Source organism: Mastigoproctus giganteus, chromosome 5 (assembly GCF_048544385.1).
Source record: "Mastigoproctus giganteus isolate SK-2022 chromosome 5, ASM4854438v1, whole genome shotgun sequence".
In the NCBI taxonomy this organism is placed as follows: Eukaryota; Metazoa; Arthropoda; class Arachnida; order Uropygi; family Thelyphonidae; genus Mastigoproctus; species Mastigoproctus giganteus.
In genome coordinates, this window is record NC_143579.1 from 126,569,283 (window position 1) to 126,592,188 (window position 22,906).

At 36.9% G+C, this 22,906-nt stretch overlaps 1 protein-coding gene across 4 annotated transcripts in view; it reads left to right on the plus strand.

The window, feature by feature from the left end:
* Positions 1 to 22,906, plus strand: part of RhoBTB (Rho-related BTB domain containing) — a 388,644-nt gene that overhangs the window by 274,762 nt on the left and 90,976 nt on the right. For all 4 annotated transcript variants that reach the window (XM_090374193.1, XM_090374190.1, XM_090374192.1 and 1 more), the window contains one exon: positions 13,238 to 13,356. In XM_090374193.1, coding sequence (XP_090230319.1) covers positions 13,238 to 13,356 — 119 coding nt within the window. The remainder of the gene's footprint in view (positions 1 to 13,237; positions 13,357 to 22,906) is intronic.

The window sequence follows — 22,906 nt, forward strand, 5'->3', positions numbered from 1 at the left end:
AATGCTGTGTATTATCACTTGATGTACAAGAATCAGAAGTATTATTTTCACTACTACTAGATTCCTCACCTCATTCATTTAGAATCCATTCATCATTTTCTTCTCTAATTCATTTTCGCTCTCCTCTCCTGACTCATTTTCAGGTAGTTTTTCTGATACCTCTAGACATGTTTGAATCTTTTCTTGGGTCAGACCACAAAACTGCGACATTTTATTAACACAATCAAGGTAGCATGATTTACTCGTGTTTTATTCAGACTGAACTAAATGTCATGGCACCACAATATATAGTAATGACTCCTACAGATGCTCAGACCTGAAGTGGCATGCACAGACTTGCAGAAATACACACCTGGGCATGTACTTGCACAAATCATAGAGTGATTTGAATTACAGTTGTTTGTCACAAGGTAAATAAATGCATAAACTTTATTAGCTCCATAAACATCAACTAATTTTATCGAAATTTTACAAACAGTCAAATTGACTGCTTTGGTTTTATAACTAGGTATAGAGCTAAAATTTAAAAGAAAAATTGCAAAATTATTTCCAACTATGTATGTTGTAAGTTAAAATGTCATGGACTCAAAATTCTGTAGTTATAAAAGGGCTGCAAAACTGCAACAATTTAAAATAGGTAAACAGTCAAATTGACCATTGCAGTGGTTCTAGCATTATAACCCAGGTTATTGAAGAAATAAAAATGTTATGAAAAAGTGAGATTCTTGCACTTCACCATGTGCAAGAAACTTGCTTCCTGAACGTGATTTCTATTCCATAGTCTTCTGTGTGTAGAATCAAGGAAGTATTCAAAGATGTTGAAATTCTTGTGTTCTTCTCATCTTATGATAAACTGCATCCTACATTCAGCAGGTATAAAGATTATCAAGAGTTTGGCATGAAAGATGTAAATAATATCATTTATAAAATGTACCTGTGATGCTGCTTATTTTGCAAGTATATTGTATATCAGTATATACTTTCTAGTAATGACCGACACACTGTTTTAAGTTAAACTTGATTAAAATAAATAAAGAGCTATATACATAAAATACTAAAACAGATATAAAATAGAGTAGTTTCGAGGCGTGTCCCTTCATCAGCAGTCGTTGAATGATGTACTGAGTGTATATATATATATATATATATATATATATATATATATATATATATATATATATATATATATATATATATATATATATATGCAATTTTGCCTTAAACTTGCATATAAGTATAATTTACCACTAGAGGCCTTCTATAATTGGCTGGTACTTACCAACAGATTAAAAGATGATATTCGCTCTACAACATGACGTTGTAGAGCGAATATCATCTTTTAAGGGCACAAAAGGTGATATAGTTGTACACGTTGGCACTAATAATATTAAGAGTAGGAGAACGGCAGAATTACTTAACAAGTACAGGTCACTGTTGAACAAAAGCCGAGAATTAGGGTTGAATTTGAAAGTGTCTGCAATTCTGCCCAGACACGATAGGAGGGAGTATATGATGAGAGCCTTGTCGATCAATTCGGCCCTGGAAAGATTGTGCAAGGCTCAAGGGGTAGAATTTTTTTCAGTCTGGACTGTACTTGTTAACAGGAGAGATTGCTTCTACAGGGATGGGATACACTTAAATAGAAAGGGTGCAAGAATATTTGCTGATGCTATCGAGGCAGTGTTAGGTGGGTCGGAAAACTGCTAGCTTGGGGGGAGACAAAGACCAATAGATTGACAGTAGCCACTGGCAGAGGTGAAAGAGATTCTTGCACTGCTTCTATTAGAATGAGCAGAAGCCTGAAAAACAAGATGCATGGTATTTCAGAGACTGCTGGGAGCCATTGTGGTACAAATAAACACATGGGTTGTGTTAGGGTAGCTAAGAATAGAAACAGGTGCAGGTATACTTGCGTGTACACCAATGCTAGGAGTTTAGTAAATAAATTTGAGGTATTGCTCAAAACATCGAAGGCAGATATTGTTGGGATATCAGAGACGTGGTGTCACACAGATATAAGGGATGCGGAACTGCAATTTGGGGAGTACAACGTCTACAGAAAGGATAGACAGGATAGGAAGGGGGGAGGTGTTATGCTATTAGTTAAGAAACACATAAAAACCAAGGAAGTGAAGCCAGTCGACATCGCTGGACAGTGCAGTGTGGAGTCAGTTTGGTGTGACATTGGGAGATCAAAATTGAGAGTATGAGTGTGCTATAGGCCTAATGACTCTGATGAGTATAATAAGGAACTGTACAGGGAAATAGAGTGGGCCAGTAAATCAGAGTGTCTTATAATGGGAGATTTTAATTTCCCAGATATTGACTGGAATTTGGGGGCTGGATACTCACACACTAGCAGGGCTTTTGTGGATTTATTGGATGATTGTTTTCTACATCAGCATGTTCGGGAGGCAACTAGAGGGAGTAATACTCTTGATTTGATTATCAGCAGTGATTCTTCATGCATTAAGAATCTGCAGATAAATGAACCACTAGGTGGCAGTGATCACAGTGTGCTGAAGTGGGATTTACTCAAAGAGGTAACTACCATTAGGGGTAAAGGGAAGGGTTATTGCTTCCGTAAAGGCGACTACGATGGACTGAGACAGTATTTAAATTCTATACAGTGGGACCAACTGATGATGTTACCAACAGCAAATTCAAAATGGGAAGCATTCAAAGAACTTATCTTGGAAGCTACTAGGCTTTACATACCAACTAAGAAATATTGTTCAAGGTTTAGGCCAAAATGGATGTCAGATGAACTAATGAGGCATATGGCAGAGAAGAAAAATGCATGGGATACTTACAAATTAACACATGACACAGAAGCCTATGATAGATACAAGTTGATATGCAACCAAGTTACAAAGGAGGTTAGGCAGGCGAAGGCAGATTACGAGAAATCCTTGGCAAGGGATGCAAAGAAAAACAGCAAAGAGTTCTTTACTTATGTAAACTCTAGAAGGAAAGGGATGAATCAGATTGGTCCACTTGATATTGATGGGTCAAGTGTTGATGATCCTGCTCAGGTGGCTAACAAACTAAATGAATATTTTGCATCGACATTCACACATGAGGAGTTATTCAGCGAGGGGAATGCCAGAGGTGTATTCAACTCTAGCAGTAAGTTACAGAATCTTGAAATAACTGGGAGTAAAGTGGAGGAGAAACTGTTGAAGATAAACACAAGAAAGGCACCCGGGGTGGATGGGATCTATCCAGTTATATTAAAGGAGGCAGCAAAGGAAGTAAGCAAACCCTTAGCCATAATTATGAGAGCTTCCTTGGACTCAGGGGAGGTACCCATAGACTGGAAATGTGAAAATGTGGCCCCAATTCACAAAGGAGGATCAAAGGCTGACACAAGTAATTATAGACCTGTGAGCTTAACTTCTGTTCCAGGAAAATTAATGGAGGCACTGGTTAAAGACGCACTGCAGGATCATTTAGACAAGACTTCAGTTATAGCTCAGACACAGCATGGTTTTGTTAAGGGGAAGTCTTGCCTGACCAACTTGATTGGATACTATGATGCAGTCACAAAAGAACTGGATGCAGGGAATAACTTTGATATTATATACTTGGATCTTAGAAAGGCTTTTGATACTGTTGCACATGGAAGACTGCTACACAAATTGGAGCAGTGTGACATTGGAGGCAAATTGCTGCTATGGATAAAGGGGTGGTTGAGGGGGAGAAGACAGAGAGTGGTAATCAATGGACACTGCTCATCGTGGACTGATGTTATTAGTGGAGTCCCTCAGGGCTCAGTGTTGGGTCCATTATTGTTTTCTGTATTTATAAATGATATTGATGATGGTATATCGGGATTATTGTCCAAGTTTGCAGACGATACAAAGGTTGGCAGGGTTGTCAAGGACACTACTGACACTATGCTGCTGCAACAGGATCTGGAAAGGTTGAGCAGATGGGCTGAGAGGTGGCAAATGAAGTTTAACATTGACTAATGTAAAGTACTACACATGGGAAACAGCAACCCCAGAGCAACGTATCAACTCTGTGGTACAACACTGACAGTGGTAGAGAATGAAAGGGACTTGGGGGTGGTTGTGCAGGCAGATATGAAGTTCTCTGAGCAGTGCAGACGGGCTGCAAGAGTAGCTCAAGGAGTATTGTCAATGATATACAGGAATTTTTCCAGCAGGGATAAGGAGGTGATTATTCCATTGTATAAGGCGATGGTCAGGCCACACCTAGAGTACTGTATACAGGTCTGGAGGCCTCATTTCAAGAAGGATGTAGAGCTGCTGGAACGAGTACAGAGAAGGGCAACAAGATTAGTGAATGGAAAGGGGTGCTCTTACGAAGAAAGGCTTAAGTTTTGCAAATTACAGTGTCTGGAGACTAGGCACCAGCGAGGTGATCTGATAGAGGTGTATAAAGCCTTGAATGGTTTAAGCATGCTCAATGCTGATGGGATTCTTCCTCTAGCTCAGAATAATCACCTGAGAGGGCATAAATTCAAATTGAGGAAAGACAGATGTAGGATAGACGTGCGGAAATTTGTCTTTAGCCAGCGGGTGGTTGGTTGGTGGAACAGACTTCCATCCCTTGTGGTGGAGGTTGATAGCCTAAATAAGTTTAAGGCTCAGCTGGACAGGTATTTTGAACGAACAGAGGGGTGAAGTGGAAGTGGTTTTTTTTTTTTTTTTTGGCTGATGCTGCATAAGCTTGCTTTCTTGCATCAAATGCCTCTGCTAATGCTAACAGTGAACTTAATCAACATATACATAGGAAGCTTTTACGTAGGAAGCAACATACCAATAGAGATAGCAAAAGATATAACATGCAGTTAATCAAGCGACGATTAAAGGACTTACAGGATATATTTATCATAACTACTATAGACAAGGCCGCCAATAATTATAGTTTCATCTGCAAAAAATTCTACGCCTCACTGTTATACAATGAAATACATAGCAGTGCTACATACGCTAAATCAAACGGTAACCTTGGTACTATTACCAAGAAGCTACTAGCTATACAAAAAAAGCTAAAACTTAATAACTACAACACTAACTTTCCTTTCCTGTATGGTATACCCAAGTTTCATAAATCGCCTATCAGTTTCAGATTTATAACTTCATGTAGAAATAGCTACTCAAAGGTCCCGCATTGTAAGCTAGTTAAACTGCTTAGGATTATATTCAATACTATAGATTTCACTAGAATTATTAGTAATAATAGACCTATTTTACCTTTATAAAAGGTTAAAAAATAAAATTTATAAATAATAAGCATAACATCAAACACATAAATACATATGATTTCAAAAACTTATTCACTAGCATCCCGCAAGATAGTTTAAAATTGGTTTTAAATAATTATTTCACAGAATATAGCGAATTTTACCCTGCCAACGTAATTACTGGGATAACCTACTTAACCTTTGTATTTCCAACAGCTATATTTATAATGGTAGCAATATTTTCATACAGCATACCGGCATAGCTATGGGGGCGAGTAGCTCGTGTCTCATTGCCAATCTATATCTACACCATTTTGAAAACAACTTCGATAAAGATATCAATATGTTCAGATATATAGATGACTTAATTGTGTTCAACTATACTAACTTTCATACAGAAGCAGTTAAACACTACCCGCAGGATTTGGTTCTAGAGGTCACTAACAAGAGTGACTCTTGTAAAGCTGCATATCTGGATATAGACATTCATATTAAGAATAATAACCTAACTACCAAGGTATTTGACAAACGCAAAGAATTCAATTTCAAAACTATAGACCTAACTAGTTGGGGTACAAATATCTCAATACGTATCCTTAAAAACATAATAGTGACACAAGGTATCAGAAGATTATATATCTGTAATAATAAAAGTGATGTTATAGACGCACTGATTGATCTTAAGCATAATTTATTAGATAAAGGTTTCCCACATAATTTCATTATGAAACATATGAGTACTGCTTTGTCCATAGCCCTAAAAATATACCACGATGATCTAAACCAGTTGGATACCATGGAAGCTATTAGGCATACTGTATATTGAATTATAAGTACGGGGTATAGTTGCTCTGTTTTAAAGGAATTATTATCTGGTATAGTTTCTCTGTTTTAAATGAATTATTATCGGTTTTATACATCGGTATCTATGGAGCGAGTTGTTTACTAATTAGCCTTTGTATATACATGTACATACTAGGTACTGCTGCATAAACACACTATATATAGCTTACGCTTTAGAAAAGTGCTGCCTATATGTGTTTTTACAGTAGGAATTAATTTGTTTATATTTTACTAAGATTTCTTTTCGACATCTGAGAATTATTGGTTTTGTTTTCTCTACTATAGAGGGCGCTATTATACTTTTGGTTCATCACAAACTTGGCTATTATTGGACAAATCTTAGGTGGCACAGTATACGCGGCAGATATAAACGTCTAGTGCGTTAGCTGCAGGCGTTTAGTTTTTTTCCCACCTTGGGCTACGGTAATGTATGTAATGTAGATTCTTTACGGGAACATACTGGTTCTACGGTATTCCCTCCTTTGTTGTTTAACGGCATTCCCTCCTTTGTTGTTTTTTAACGCTTTACATAAAGTTCGCCACTGCTTGATATTTTGACGTTACATTTATAGTAAATTATCTTAGGAATTAGCCATTCCGTTTTTTTCTGTATCTTTTAGCATTCTATTGATATATTTTACCGGCTCTTACTACTTAACCAGGATCCCTACTATTAGGGTCGGGAATTTACACTCCCGGTTATATCCGATGTAATATCGATAAATTGCTTTTCTGTTTCACTTTTATCTATCCTCTTGCCTTATTTTTTCATATCTCACGAACTATTAGAGTAATTCGAGGGGGAGTGAGATACTATTGCTTTAACTACACTGCTTTCCGTTCGCCTTTAGTTAGCTAATTTAGCCCTTTTTTCTGCAAATATTAATAATTTCTCAGTTGTGCTTATAATGTTGCAGCGATCGGTCGGGCTAAATATCATCCAGCCTGTATTCTTACAAATTTTGGTTAGACATACCCCTTTTTAGACGGCTAGATTTATACTGATTTATAGTCTTTACTATAACCTAATTTTTAAATTAGATGAATTCTCCGTTATTATGGATATTTGGATTTGGCATACAGGCAGTTGATAACAGAAACCGATGGCTCAGTCTAACATGGGTTGGTCATTTTGTAGGGGTTTAGCCCTCGACAAAGTCTCTTGCAAAATGGGTTCCCATGTAAGGCTTATTATGTTAATTAACCTAATATTTTATATTTTTCATGTATACTGGAGGTACGGTTGGCCAGTGGTTACATCGATTTTCAAACTATGGAGGTACTTACATTACACTATAACTTATCTGATTTGGACATACTTAACGTCCGATGTAATGTTCTATCGTTTGATGGCATTAATCGGTTAGTTCTATATGTAACACTTAATAATTTTATATATTTTTACAATCTAACTCTGTAATATTTGGATTCTATATATATATATATATATATATATATATATATATATATACACACACACACACACACACACACACACACACTGGGTAAATTAACAGAGGCAGACTGGGCATGATCGTGAATCACAACTCCAGTGCCAGAGTATTACACATGTGTAAGAAATGCCAGCGCTCATCGCACTGCAATATGATAGCTCCATAATGGGTGCATGTTCACTCCCCTGTTACGATTCATAGTACTGTTACAGTTGACTGTGTACAGTGCTTCTAGCCATAAGTGCTGGCGGTAGTCATGTGAATAGTCGATGGTTTCAATGTCGCATTGGGGATCAAGGTTATGTTGCTCGACCCAATAATGCTCAGCAATAGTGGAGCATTCAAAGTTAGCGTTGCGGAGAGCCACCTCATGTTCTGAAACATGATCCTTTTACCTCCTGGCAGTCTCACCAACATAACACATCCTGCAATCTGGACACGTAATGCGGTGAATGGAACTGCTCCATAAAAAAAAAAAGGAGGAATAGGTGTTTTCACACTGGAAATAATGGAATGCAATTTTCTACAAGGGAGTTGCACAAGCTGTATACAAAGAGCGTAAAATTCTAGCGAGATGCTCCCGCGTGCCCTGATAATAAGGGATGTAGGCAATAGAGATAAACTTATTATCGTGGAGAGGATTTGATCGTGTGACAAAATCGCGAGCTTGCAACTCACAAAACAAAAAGCCGTTAAATATATTTGACATTAAGCATATGAAGTTTGTACTGCCCTCAATTTGTGTTTGACTGGTAGCATGATCATGTTTTCAGATCCAAAGCACAGCTATGGGTGTCCCTGTCAGTTCCGTCATAGCTAATATTGAAATGGAGAGTTGTATATTTTTTAAATTGCCTGTCCCCATCGTCTTCTGTGTCCCTCAGGGATCAGAAACTTGACTTCTCCAGTATCTCAATTCCCTTTCATCCTTCATTCAATTTACTATTGAGCTGGAAACAAATAATACTCTTCCTTTCTTATACATGTGGGTACATGCTTTACAACCTCTGTCTTCAGGAAACCTATGTGTGCAGGCCAGTTTACTAATTATGGGTCTACACACGTTCCCGGACATCTACATAGCACTGCTTGTACTTTATTTACTGTGCATGGATGCTTTCCAGTTCCATTAGTGATAGGCATTTGGAGATTTCTAAAGTAATAACAGAGCTTTCTAATTGCAGCTATTCCCCTGATATTCTGGATAGATGTGAGGGGCAAGCTCGTAATTTTCTCACTCGATCAAATCCTCCCTACATTCTTTATTACTCAGGCATATCGGAGTGTGTCACTAGAATTTTACACTCTTGCCATATACGGTGTGTGCAACTTCCTGGTAGGAAATTACATTCCATTATTTCCAGAGTGAAAACACCTATTCCTCCTTTTTTATGGAGCAGTTCCATTTACCATATTGTGTCCGGATTGTGGGATGTGTAATGTTGGTGAGACTGCCAGGAGGTTAAAAGATCGTGTTTCAGAACATGAGGTGGCTCTCTGCACTGCTAACTTTGAATGCTTTGCTGTTGCTAAACATTATTGGGCCGAGCAACATAACCTTGATGCACATGCACCCCGTTATGGAGTCTGCTATATTGCAGTGTGATGAGCACTGGTGTTCCTTGTGCATGCATACTCCGGCATTGGAGTTGTGATTCACGATCATGCCCAGTCTGCTTCTGTTATTTTACCCAATTTATACATGTACTCAGTACACCATTCATTGACTGCTGATGAAAGGACACCTTGCCCCAAAAGCTACTCTATTTTATTGCTTTGTACTTATATATTTTATCGCTATTAACGCTTTTATTTTATATCTGTTTTAGTATTTTATGTATATATCTCTTTTTTATTTTAGTAAAGTTTAACTTAGACTGAAGCTCAAGGCCTTATTCTAATATATTGTATATTTTTAATACGCAGATGAGACCTTTTCGGGCACACGAGCTTATGAAAACAGTTTTAGAGCCAACTTTAAAGATCTGTTTGTGAAAGGCTATATTTACAGATGGAGCTTTCAACTTTTCATGAAAACCCCAAACATGTAAGGGTATTAGAATTTATAATACTTCATGTGGGCTGAAGGTTGAGAAGCAGAAGATACTCAATGAATTAGACTTGAATTTCTGTAGATTGCAGTTTTCAGGAAATATCTGTGAAGGAAAGTTGTTCAGGAGAACTGAAGAGTCAAATGAGGAAAAGGAAATTGGTTCTGTGAATTTGTAGTTGGACAAGGAATGTGTGCTAACTGCTTTAAGTATGTCTTCTCACTGGTTTGGAAGAGTGCAGGAATTATAGATGTTCAGAAGAACAGTGCCACTGAAATATTTATAGAAAATGCAGAAACTGAATGTCTGTGAGACAGAAGTGAGTGTCTTCATAAGAGATATGACATTCGTTAACCTGACAACCCCCCCCCCCTTTTTTTTTTCTTTTTTTTTTTTTTTAAATCTAGAAGCTTGAGAGAGGTTTTGGGATCGCCATCTGGGAACAATATTCCCATGAAGATACCCGACAGATAACCATGATTTAATGTAATGCTGAGAGTGGAAGAGAAAATCCAGTTTTTTAGATGCAGAGGAAGCAATATTCAGTGTGCTTTTGCCAAGAGAGACTAGAAGTCAGGGTAATCCCTAATATAGATGTGGCCTAGAAGTCTGAGTCATGATACAAAGCATAACCCACAGATTAATAGAGTAGATATTGTATTGATTACATTACAAAAGGTGTTTTGAATCATTAGCTATTTCTTGTTTGAAACAAAAGTATCCAAAAATAAACCTGTTAAATGTCTTATTACCAACTGAATTTTCAAAAATATGGAATTTAAAATGTGGCTTTTTCAATCATGAAGGCAAATAATGATGTTTATATTAGAGTTACTGAACTTTCTTCTTTTAAATTAATCCCACCAAGTGTTTCAGCCACATTCAGCATAGGATGGAAATCCAAAATCTCCTTGTTTGATCTCTTGCCTTTTTTATTTCACTGTTTTATTTGTTAATCCAGTATGCAAAGGTGCACTTTAATGGAGTTGTAGGTTTATAATTTGTAGATTCTAATTCATTACTTTTGTTGCATCAAACCAAATGGAATTGGAGGTGAGTTTTGTGAAGTATATGAAGTTGATTGCATTATGGTTTTATTAATAATTTTACAAAACTTGAAAGCTTAGCTTAAAATATTTATGTATTGATTTTGTATTTAAAATTTAACTCATTAAGTTGTAGTTAATATCATAAATTGATTCTTGATTGAGACTTTTCAAATGATATGCGATGTATCTTTTGTGAATAAACATGTATTCAAGATTGGTTTTGATATTACAGTGGATTCCGCTTATTTGGGCCACCGGTTAATCGGGGCAGCCGTTTATTTGGGGCAAATCTTAAAAAACAGAAACCAATTGAGAAAAGAGCCAGGGTTTGCTTCACTTAATTGGGACAGTATACCGTTTAATCTTGGCAGGAGACCGCAGCACTGGAGATTACCCTACGATTGTCTCTGACAGTACCATGTGGTTCGGTCGAAATTCTGGAGGTCACAACCATAAAACAATAAAAACAATTAGCAGTCACCTGTTTATTGGGCTTTTCTGTTAGCGAAATCTATCATAAATGGACAGTAAACTCGATCTTACTGAATTTGCGATAATACCGACAGCTGGAATTCTGTGGGTTATTATGATGAAACGTGTTTACACTTCCATGAAATCTTCAATTATATAAAAAAATTAATTTTCAGATCTTCTCTTCATTCCTATTTTTAAAGCTTCGTAACTCGTTACTCCGTTCTCACTTGCAATTTGTGTGTGCCATGTTCTTTGTTATTGATTGCGTATCTTTTTACTGTTTTAAATTTTAACTCCCCCTGCCCACAAATGTCAGTGAACAGAAATGTCAACTAGTTCGTATGTACATATTACAGTACGTATTAATTATTCCGATTATCACGTATATTCTTCCGATTTTCACATATCATTTAATTTTTTAACTGGTAAGGTAATAAAGGGTAAATTTGTGCTTAACATATTTTTGCTTTTATAGCCTGTGGATAATATTCCTCCTATTTTCGCTAATTAGAATCGCTGTTTAATAGAATTCACAAACGTGATCACAGTGACTGGCGCTTACTGCACATCGTGTAGTGAACGGTACTTTACTATGTTGAGTTCGTTGTGACGTGATTTGATTGTACAGTGAACCAATTGTAAAAAAAAGGTGGGGGGGGGATACATTGTATTTTTAACTATTTACGTGAAACTTCGGATAATTGGGGCAGCTGCTTAATCGAGCCAAAATGCACTAGTCCCAATGTGTCCCAAATAACCGGAATGTACTGTATATAATAAATAATAATATTTGAGTTGAGCAAATTTTCAATCACAATGACTAAAGCTTACACTGAAATTTAAGGAGGAATTTGACAAGTAGTTGGGTAAAACCAAGTTATTTATATTTTTTTAAATGATGCTGGATAATACCAGCTTCTTTGTACTGATTTTCTCTTAGTAATACTTCAAATAATAAAAGCCCAATATCTGTTTAATGTCTAACTTTCATCTGTAATTAGTTGCACATTAATTGGGGTGAATTTTGTTCTTGATAGATCTAAATTCTGCAATCTCTCTCTCTCACTCACTCACACATACATGCAGGGTGGTTGGGAAATAAATTTGCCCAGAGAATCAAAACCTCAGATAATCTCCAAAATGAAAGTAAAACCCATAAGTGCAACAAAAAAATTAATAAAATAGTTAAATTTATTTTGCATATATATTTTATTAATATATATTAATAAAAGTATACTATAGCATGAAAAGATTTGACATAAAATGTAATATATGAGCATATAATTTTTTTTGAATAAGGAAAACAATGAAATTTACCTTTTTTTGTTTACCCTCCCTGCAAATGGTACTACATTAATTTTGACATTTTAGCACCTTTTTATGTCTGGTGATGAAATGAAGTTTATCTTTAGTAGAAAGAACAATCCCTTTATGCTTTAATGAAATGCACATGAACTTAAAATAAAATAAAATAAATAATAAATCACTCCCAGAAGAAAGTTAAAATAAACTATAAAATGATAAAATTGAAGGATTACTGAAGTATAGTGGAGAATAGCTGGCTGTCAGGAAGCAAAGTTGGGTTGCAGTTACTGAAGTGTTCAAGAGTTTTCTCTACTGGAACATTATAAAATGTTAGTAAACAATATTTGAAGGGATATGATGAATTTGTTATTCAACTTAGACTGCCATTGATTGTAGAGAAGTCAGTTAATCTGCTGCAGATAACCGACATCATCTGCTGTATTCTACAAAACTAGACTTACATCAAAAATTAGTTTGACTTTCAAACATAACCACGCAGTGACAATCTCTTATTTTAATGATACGAAATATATATTTTTTTGTAGAGCATATAATTGCATTTAAAAGTTAAACACAATTAACTGTTCTTTTAATTTTTTAAAATAATTTTTTAAATTATTGTTTAATTACTTAATAAAATAAAAAGTCTTTATATAATTTTTAGTGCATAGAAAGTAACTATAATTAGTAATTAGTTAAATAGTGTTTAAGTAGTTTAAACTGTTTGAAGAATTTATTGATTCAGAACCGTGCAAGATATTATTGCAAATAGATTTATCCCATCTGTACGCATTTTTGTGTGTATGTTAACAGGTGCTTTATTATTTGTTTCTCTGTATTTTACAGATGTTCTTTTCCAATTGGAAGATGGATTGTGTTCTGCCCACCGCCCGATCCTGATGGCTCGTTGTGATATGATGGCCGCTATGTTTCGAGGAGATTTCCGTGAGAGTTCTGCTAAAGTGGTAATTTGGATTTTACAAGGATTGAATATGGCAATTTAAAATTTTTATTTAATATGTTCTAATTAAATAAAGCCATTCACTGACTTACATAAGGGTTGCATTCAGCGTTACTCTACGTACGTCAAATTTTGTGTGTTTGAATTTCCCTAAATGCTTATGCAGCACTCGGAAATTTAATTGAAGCAAATTTGATTAAAGCAAAAAAGAAATGTTCGATGAACATGTAAATAGAATTATTTATTCAATTTTTTTTTTTATCTCATGCGCAAGACAAATTCCAAAAGTGTACAAAATTTCAACATTATAAAATTATAAAAAGAGAGAGGAGACAGGCATAACGTCAGCAAGTTTTACCTTTAGAGCATCATTGCCAGAATTAACTCTCCAGCCGATAAGCACGCCACTATGGAAATTGAAGGCTGTACAGATATAGAAGGGGTTTTTCCCCCAACACATCACAAAATTTCTCTGCAGCTGCAGAATTGACATTGGCGAATTCACCTCATACGTCAATGTTTTGGAAACCAGCACGATGCTTGAACCTATTAAACCACCCGTTGCTAACCACAAACTTGGCTTGGGGTTTGCCATACTTATCCTTAATATCTTCGTAAATACTTCTTGCTTTTGCTTGAATTCCCATTGGACACAGAGGCGCTTGCTTCTGAACCTGATTTTACATCCATATTATTAATAGCTTTTCCATCTTCGATATAGCACCTGAACGCTGTTTTGTGATCACTGTTGATCTGAAATGTGTTGAGCCTTTAACATGTTCTTTTATATGCACACTGTCCGTTAAAATAGTATTCACTGTTGAAGCAGCGAGACCTAATCCTGTGCAATAGATGATAAACTTTGTCCTGCTTCTTAATTAATCATCTTCATTTCTAAATCAATTATTTTTTCATTTCCTAGCACTCACCAGTTGGTCCCTTTCCCTTCACCATTGTAATAAGTAAATAGGAATGAAGAGAAGATTCTGAAAATTTATATATGTTTTTTATATGATTGAAGATTTCAGTAAAGGGGAACTCATTTCACCATAATACCGTAATGTAAAAACTCACAGAATTCTAGTTATCGTTATTATCGCAAATGCAAAAAGATTGAGTTTACTACCTGTTTATAATAGATTGTGCTAACAGAAAAGCCCAGTAAACCGGAAAGTGCAAATTGTTTTTATTGTTTTATTGTAGTGACCTCCAGAAATGTGTTTTAGAAAAATATCACAAAGGCGTTCAAAATTGATTCTTATAATGGAACATATGATAACAATGAAAGTGTACTGCAATTTACATTATAAAACGACCGTTTAGAGAGATAAACAGCTTAGTTATATAGCGAAAATTTCAACTTTTAAGTTTGCACCAGCTAGCGAAAACTTGCATTAAGTCGAGCATTACGTAAGCTGGGATGTGTGGGGAGTTCTGTTCTTGTACATATTCTGGCACAACCACTAGGTCAGAGGAATTCACAACAAATCATGAATATCGTTGTTAATCATATTTAGTAGCCACATACGCTTCAACCCTGGTCCACTCAAAGAGCATGTGCTACTGCACTTTTGCTTCTGACCATTCAGCTATGCTATGCTTGCCTAATAGATACTGGTATACTCTCCACTAGTTTACTAGTACCTATTAAGCAAGAGAGGCATGTAGATTTTTCATTGTTAATAATTCTAAGTGTAGGGGGTGATAATTGTTCATTCGGTGGTATTTAGAAAGGCATTTAAAATACCTTTCTAATAAATATCACTTAAATATCATTAATAATTTAGAAATAAAAGTATAGAATAATAAAAAAAATTTTAGAAATAGTATAGAAATGAAAGATAATGATAATTTGAGTTTTTTAAAAATTCTTAAATCACATATATTTAAAATCCTTTTAAGGTCAAGAAAAGCACACATTATAAACACAGAAAATAAATTGAGGGTGCCACTGGAACTGGTGGGGTAAAAAGGAAAAGTCGGTGGATCAAGTGTCATTTTAACTTTTAAGCAGTATGTATATAAAGTGCTTAGCATCATAATACACAGCCATTTCTGAATAAACAGAAAATTTTTAAGGTGGCATCGTTTTAGGTTATATCTCATATTGTGAATGCCTTCACAACGAGTTGCCGTGATATTGCACTACTTCGAATAAGTAACGCTTCACCTAAGGAGAAGACTAGTGTTACTTATTCTCAGATAGGTACCACCACCCAGACAGCACTGTTTCAGGGCTATTTGATGTATGTATGTGAATATCTACTCGAATATCCACGTGTCCCTATTAGACTTAGAAAAGCAAAAAAGGTAGAGGGAAAGTTATAGTAGGAGTGGAAGAGGAAAAGAAACAGTGTAGAAGAATGAAAGGGACAGTAACTCCTTCAACTCACACCACTCAAAAACTCATAAACTCCTCGAATAGGCAACGCTTCCCCAGTGGAGAAGGCTGTTGTTACCTATTCTCGGAAACTCCGGACATCATCAAGCTCCCCCCAGCAGCACTGTTTCAGGGCTATTTGGCCCTTCGTCAGTGAGTGGGTAGGTACCCAAGTGATGCAATGATGGCAAAAACAGTTATGAAGTATAACTCCACAATATGAGAGATGCCTGATGGTGTATGATGTATTTAGACTAAGGCGCATTTAGGGCTAGAGCCTCAAGCTGCGAACAAATTTAGACTATGTATATAAAGTGCTTAGCATCATAATACACAGCCATTTCTGAATAAACAGAAAATTTTTAAGGTGGCATCGTTTTAGGTTATATCTCATATTGTGAATGCCTTCACAACGAGTTGCCATGATATTGCACTACTTCGAATAAGTAACGCTTCACCTAAGGAGAAGACTAGTGTTACTTATTCTCAGATAGGTACCACCACCCAGACAGCACTGTTTCAGGGCTATTTGGCCCTTCGTCAGTGAGTGGGTAGGTACCCAAGTGATGCAATGATGGCAAAAACAGTTATGAAGTATAACTCCACAATATGAGAGATGCCTGATGGTGTATGATGTATTTAGACTAAGGCGCATTTAGGGCTAGAGCCTCAAGCTGCGAACAAATTTAGACTATGTATATAAAGTGCTTAGCATCATAATACACAGCCATTTCTGAATAAACAGAAAATTTTTAAGGTGGCATCGTTTTAGGTTATATCTCATATTGTGAATGCCTTCACAACGAGTTGCCATGATATTGCACTACTTCGAATAAGTAACGCTTCACCTAAGGAGAAGCCTAGTGTTACTTATTCTCAGATAGGTACCACCACCCACACAGCACTGTTTCAGGGCTATTTGGCCCTTCGTCAGTGAGTGGGTAGGTACCCAAGTGATGCAATGATGGCAAAAACAGTTATGAAGTATAACTCCACAATATGAGAGATGCCTGATGGTGTATGATGTATTTAGACTAAGGCGCATTTAGGGCTAGAGCCTCAAGCTGCGAACAAATTTAGACTATGTATATAAAGTGCTTAGCATCATAATACACAGCCATTTCTGAATAAACAGAAAATTTTTAAGGTGGCATCGTTTTAGGTTATATCTCATATTGTGAATGCCTTCACAACGAGTTGCCATGATATTGCACTACTTCGAATAAGTAACGCTTCACCTAAGGAGAAGACTAGTGTTACTTATTCTCAGATAGGTACCACCACCCAGACAGCACTGTTTCAGGGCTATTTGGCCCTTCGTCAGTGAGTGGGTAGGTACCCAAGTGATGCAATGATGGCAAAAACAGTTATGAAGTATAACTCCACAATATGAGAGATGCCTGATGGTGTATGATGTATTTAGACTAAGGCGCATTTAGGGCTAGAGCCTCAAGCTGCGAACAAATTTAGACTATGTATATAAAGTGCTTAGCATCATAATACACAGCCATTTCTGAATAAACAGAAAATTTTTAAGGTGGCATCGTTTTAGGTTATATCTCATATTGTGAATGCCTTCACAACGAGTTGCCATGATATTGCACTACTTCGAATAAGTAACGCTTCACCCAAGGAGAAGACTAGTGTTACTTATTCTCAGATAGGTACCACCACCCAGACAGCACTGTTTCAGGGCTATTTGGCCCTTCGTCAGTGAGTGGGTAGGTACCCAAGTGATGCAATGATGGCAAAAACAGTTATGAAGTATAACTCCACAATATGAGAGATGCCTGATGGTGTATGATGTATTTAGACTAAGGCGCATTTAGGGCTAGAGCCTCAAGCTGCGAACAAATTTAGACTATGTATATAAAGTGCTTAGCATCATAATACACAGCCATTTCTGAATAAACAGAAAATTTTTAAGGTGGCATCGTTTTAGGTTATATCTCATATTGTGAATGCCTTCACAACGAGTTGCCATGATATTGCACTACTTCGAATAAGTAACAGTGAAGCGTTACTTATTCGAAGTAGTGCAATATCATGGCAACTCGTTGTGAAGGCATTCACAATATGAGATATAACCTAAAACGATGCCACCTTAAAAATTTTCTGTTTATTCAGAAATGGCTGTGTATTATGATGCTAAGCACTTTATATACATAGTCTAAATTTGTTCGCAGCTTGAGGCTCTAGCCCTAAATGCGCCTTAGTCTAAATACATCATACACCATCAGGCATCCCTCATATTGTGGAGTTATACTTCATAACTGTTTTTGCCATCATTGCATCACTTGGGTACCTACCCACTCACTGACGAAGGGCCAAATAGCCCTGAAACAGTGCTGTCTGGGTGGTGGTACCTATCTGAGAATAAGTAACACTAGTCTTCTCCTTGGGTGAAGCGTTACTTATTCGAAGTAGTGCAATATCATGGCAACTCGTTGTGAAGGCATTCACAATATGAGATATAACCTAAAACGATGCCACCTTAAAAATTTTCTGTTTATTCAGAAATGGCTGTGTATTATGATGCTAAGCACTTTATATACATAGTCTAAATTTGTTCGCAGCTTGAGGCTCTAGCCCTAAATGCGCCTTAGACTTTTAAGCAGTATTATTTGAGAAGAACTGGCTTAGACTAAGGCAAAAATTCTTAAATCACATATATTTAAAATCCTTTTAAGGTCAAGAAAAGCACACATTATAAACACAGAAAATAAATTGAGGGTGCCACTGGAACTGGTGGGGTAAAAAGGAAAAGTCGGTGGATCAAGTGTCATTTTAACTTTAAAGCAGTATTATTTGAGAAGAACTGGCTTAGACTGTTCCTGCTATTAATGGAAAAGAAGCAACAACTGTTATGTAGTTTCAGAAGTGGATATAACATCCTTATGCCAGTGAGGAATATTCCCGCGAGGTGGAAAAGGTATTAAGCAATTCACTATGACGGGTTGTTGAAGAAAATGTTGCCTGCAATTTGTTCTTGACTACAGATTTCCAAAATAAAAGGAAATGTTAAAAAAAAAATTCAGACATGGCAAAGCACCTTAACCTGGAAGTGGATACTAAAGATGTGAATGAGTTCTCATGTAGAAGACTTCATGACCAACAATTTGATTGAGTTTTTGACACAAATGCAAATTTTAAAAAAAGGGTTGAGAACCTCAAAGGTTCCGAATCGCAGCATTTAAGAAAACTCGTGATGAAGGCTGATGAGGCAGTAGGGATCATAATGAATTCCTGTTAATTGCTATAAGATTCTTTACTAATTGTATTATTATTTGTTTCGTTTTAAAAAAAATCAAATTATTCACAAATCTTTGGGAAAACATATTGTGACAAATTAGCATTAGCAAAGGAACATGATTCAAGAAAGCAAGCTTATATAGTATCAGCCAAAAAAAAAAAAAAAAACCCTTTATTTCACCCATCCACGCACTCCAAATGTTTGGCTATTTCTGCCTTGAATCTATTTAAGCTATCAACTTCTACAACAGATGGAAGTTTGTTATAGCAATCAACCACCCGCTGGCTAAATGCAAACTTCCGCACATCTATCCTACAACTGTCTTTCCTCGATTTGAATTTATGCCCTCTCAGGCGATTTATTCTGAGGAAGAGGAAGAATCCCATCAGCATTGAGCATGCCCAAACCATTCAAGGCTTAATACACCTCAATCAGATCAACTCGCAGGTGCCTAGTCTCCAGACACTAATTTGCAAAACTTAACCGTTTCTTCGTAAGAGCAACCCATTTTTCCATTCACTAATCTTGTTGCCCTTCTCTGTACTCGTTCCAACAGCTCTACATCCTTCTTAAAATGAGCCCTCCAGACCTGTATACAGTACTCAAGGTGTGGCCTTATACGAGGGAATAATCACCTCCTGATCCCATCTAGAAAAATTCCTGTATATCATTAACAAGACACCATGAGCTACTGTTGCAGACCATCTGCACTGCTCAGAAAACTTCATATATGCCTGCACGATTACTCTCAGGTCCTTTTCACTCACTACCACTGTCAGTGTAGTACCACACAGTTGATACGTTACTCTGGGGGTTACTGCTTCCCAAATGCAGTATTTTACATTTGTCATTGTTAAATTTCAGTTGCCACCGCTCAGCCCATCTGCTCAACTTTCCTAGATCCTGTTACAGCATTGTACTGTCATTAGTGTCATTAGCAATATCAGCCAACATTCGTATCGTCTGCAAACCTGGACATTATGCCTGATAAACCAAAGAGCAATTCAATATCATTAATGAATACAGAAAACAACAATGGATCCCAACACTAAACTGGTGAGGATTCCACTAATAACGTGGAAGTCCATGAAGAGCAGTGTCCATTGATTACCACTCTGTTTTCTCCCACTCAACCATCCTTTTATCCATAGCAGCAATTTGCCTCCAATGCCACACTGCTCCAATTTGTGCAGCAGTCTTCCATGTGCAACAGTATCAAAAGCCTTTCTAAGATCCAAATATATGATATCAAAATTATTCTTTGCATCCAGTTCCTTTGTGACTACATCATAGTATCCAATCAAATTGGACAGACAAGACGTCCCCTTAAATTAAACTAACAGGTCTGTAATTACCTGTTTGTGCCTTTGATCCTTCTTTGTAGATTGGGATCACATTTGCACATCTCCAGTCCATGGGTACTTCCTCTGAGTCCAAGGAAGCTCTCATAATAATGGCTAAGGGTTTGCTTACTTCCTTTGCTGCCTCCTTTAATATAACTGGATAGATCCCATCCACTCTGAGTGCCTGTCTTCAACAATTTCTCCTCCACTTTACTCTCAGTTATTACAAGATTATCTAGCTTATTGCCAGAGTTTAATTCACCTCTAGCATTCCCCTCCTTGAATAACTCCTCATGTAGATGCAAAATATTCATTTAGTTTGTTAGCTACCTGAGCAGGATCATCAACAGTTGAACCATCGATATCAAGTGGACCAATCTGATTCATCTTCTTCCTTCTAGAGTTTACATAAGTAAAGAACTCTTTGCTGTTTTTCTTTGCATCCTTTGCCAAAGATTTCTCGTAATCTGCCTTCGCATGCCTAACCTCCTTTGTAACTTGGTTACAGATCAACTTATATCTATCATAGGCTTCTGTGTCACATGTTAATTTATATGTATCCCATGCATTTTTCTTCTCTGCCTTATGTCTCATTAGTTCATCTGACATCCATTTAGGCACTATATCTTCAAACAGGCCTATGGGGCTGAGAAATTCCATACTGCAATAATTAAAGATAAACACCAGCCAAGGAATTAAAAATTTTTACTATAAAAATAAAATATACATAAATAAAACATAATGAAATACTGTGATACACTATCAGAAGACTAAAATATTACAATAAATTATGATAAAACGTTAAAAATATAGTTAAAAATACCGAAGCAATAAAATTATCTAAAATAAATTAGATTAAAAGCGATAAAACCTGAAGCTTTCGGAGACTGCTGTCTCCTTCTTCAACAGTATACTATTACTGCAATGACATATCCTTAGGTAGCAGGCCCATGGCACTCATGCACATGGTCCATCAGACACATGGTCAGCATTCCTCACGCGCGCATCGGAAACGGAAGTGGCTCGGGAGTGGGTCAAACAGAACCGGTCATCCCGTCTGAGGACAACCGCCTCAAACAGGGGGTGTAAACATGTCCCCCTGTCCCTGTCCCTGTTAATAGTATTACGACTGGATACACCGATTCTCAAGCCACTTGCGTTCCCAAAATCCATGGGCAAGGTCCATAATGACTGTATCTTCAAGGGAGATCCGATGCTGCTTCTCCCAGTAATGCTCTGCCACAGCAGACCTCACATAATTAGCAGTCTTAATAGCGGTCATGTGCTCCCTCAGACGGTCTTTTAAACGTCGCCCTGTCTCCCCCACATAACACTCGTTACAATCCGGGCACTTAATCTCGTAGACCACATTACTAGTATAGTCCTGGACTACGGGATCTTTAACTTGAGACACCACTGTGTGCAATCTCCGTCCTGGAAGTTGCACACAGCGTGCCTGACACTCCTGCAGTGCCCGTACAATGTGTTCTGAAAGGCCCGGATAGTAAGGAATGTATGCGGTAGCCACAGGGGCAGGCGACTCCTTACGATTGGACTCTACCCTATAAATATATTTGTCCAAGACCCTCTGGGGTAACCCACACTTCCTGAGGTCTGCCGTGACTCTGCAAATTTCCATTTCATTATCCTCGGAGGTACTACCGTGGGTCCCACCCTATTCAACTACGCCCTGGCTACACTATTCTTATGATGTTAAGCCTGTGCCGAGCTGTAATGAACATACTGGCCACGGCACATAGGCTTTCTATAAATCATTGTCTTTATTCTAGACCCATCTCTGCTAACGGAAACTTCCGTTTCCGATGCGCTAATGGGGAATGCCGACCATGTGTCTGATGGACCACATGCATGAGTGCCATGGGTCTGCTACTTAAGTATGTGTCATTGCAGTAATAGTATACTGTTGAAGAAGGAGACAGCAGTCTCTGAAAGCTTCAGGTTTTATCGCTTTTAATCCAGTTTATTTTAGATAATTTTATTGCTTCGGTATTTTTAACTATATTTTTAACATTTTATCGTAATTTATTGTAATATTTTAGTCTTCCGATAGTGTATCACAGTATTTCATTATATTTTATTTCTGTATATTTTATTTTTATAGTATAAATTTTTAATTCCTTGGCGGGTGTTTGTCTTTAATTTTTGCAGTATGAAATTTCCCAGCCCCATAGGCCTGTTTGAAGATACAGTGAATAATTATGGCCATTTGATGTTTGACACATCTGCGAGTACCAGAAAATTAGCATAGCTGAAGCTAAACAGAGACAACATCTGAGATTCGCTCCTAGGTGCATAACACATGAGTTGGTGCCATGTGGCTTTTGGGTTAGAATGCCATTTAATGATGACCATCTGGGGAGAGTTACTAAACTCTATCAAAGGAAAGTTTTAAGTATTTGGATTTCCAAATTACATAATGATCTGAGAGATATTAGAAGACACATTGAATTGATGTTGGAATACATTAGTACCAATCTAACCCCGATTCATTGTTCGTTGTCTTGAGAATAGTGGCAGATAAAGCAACCAGGGTTGCGGACATTTACAAGCGCAGGCA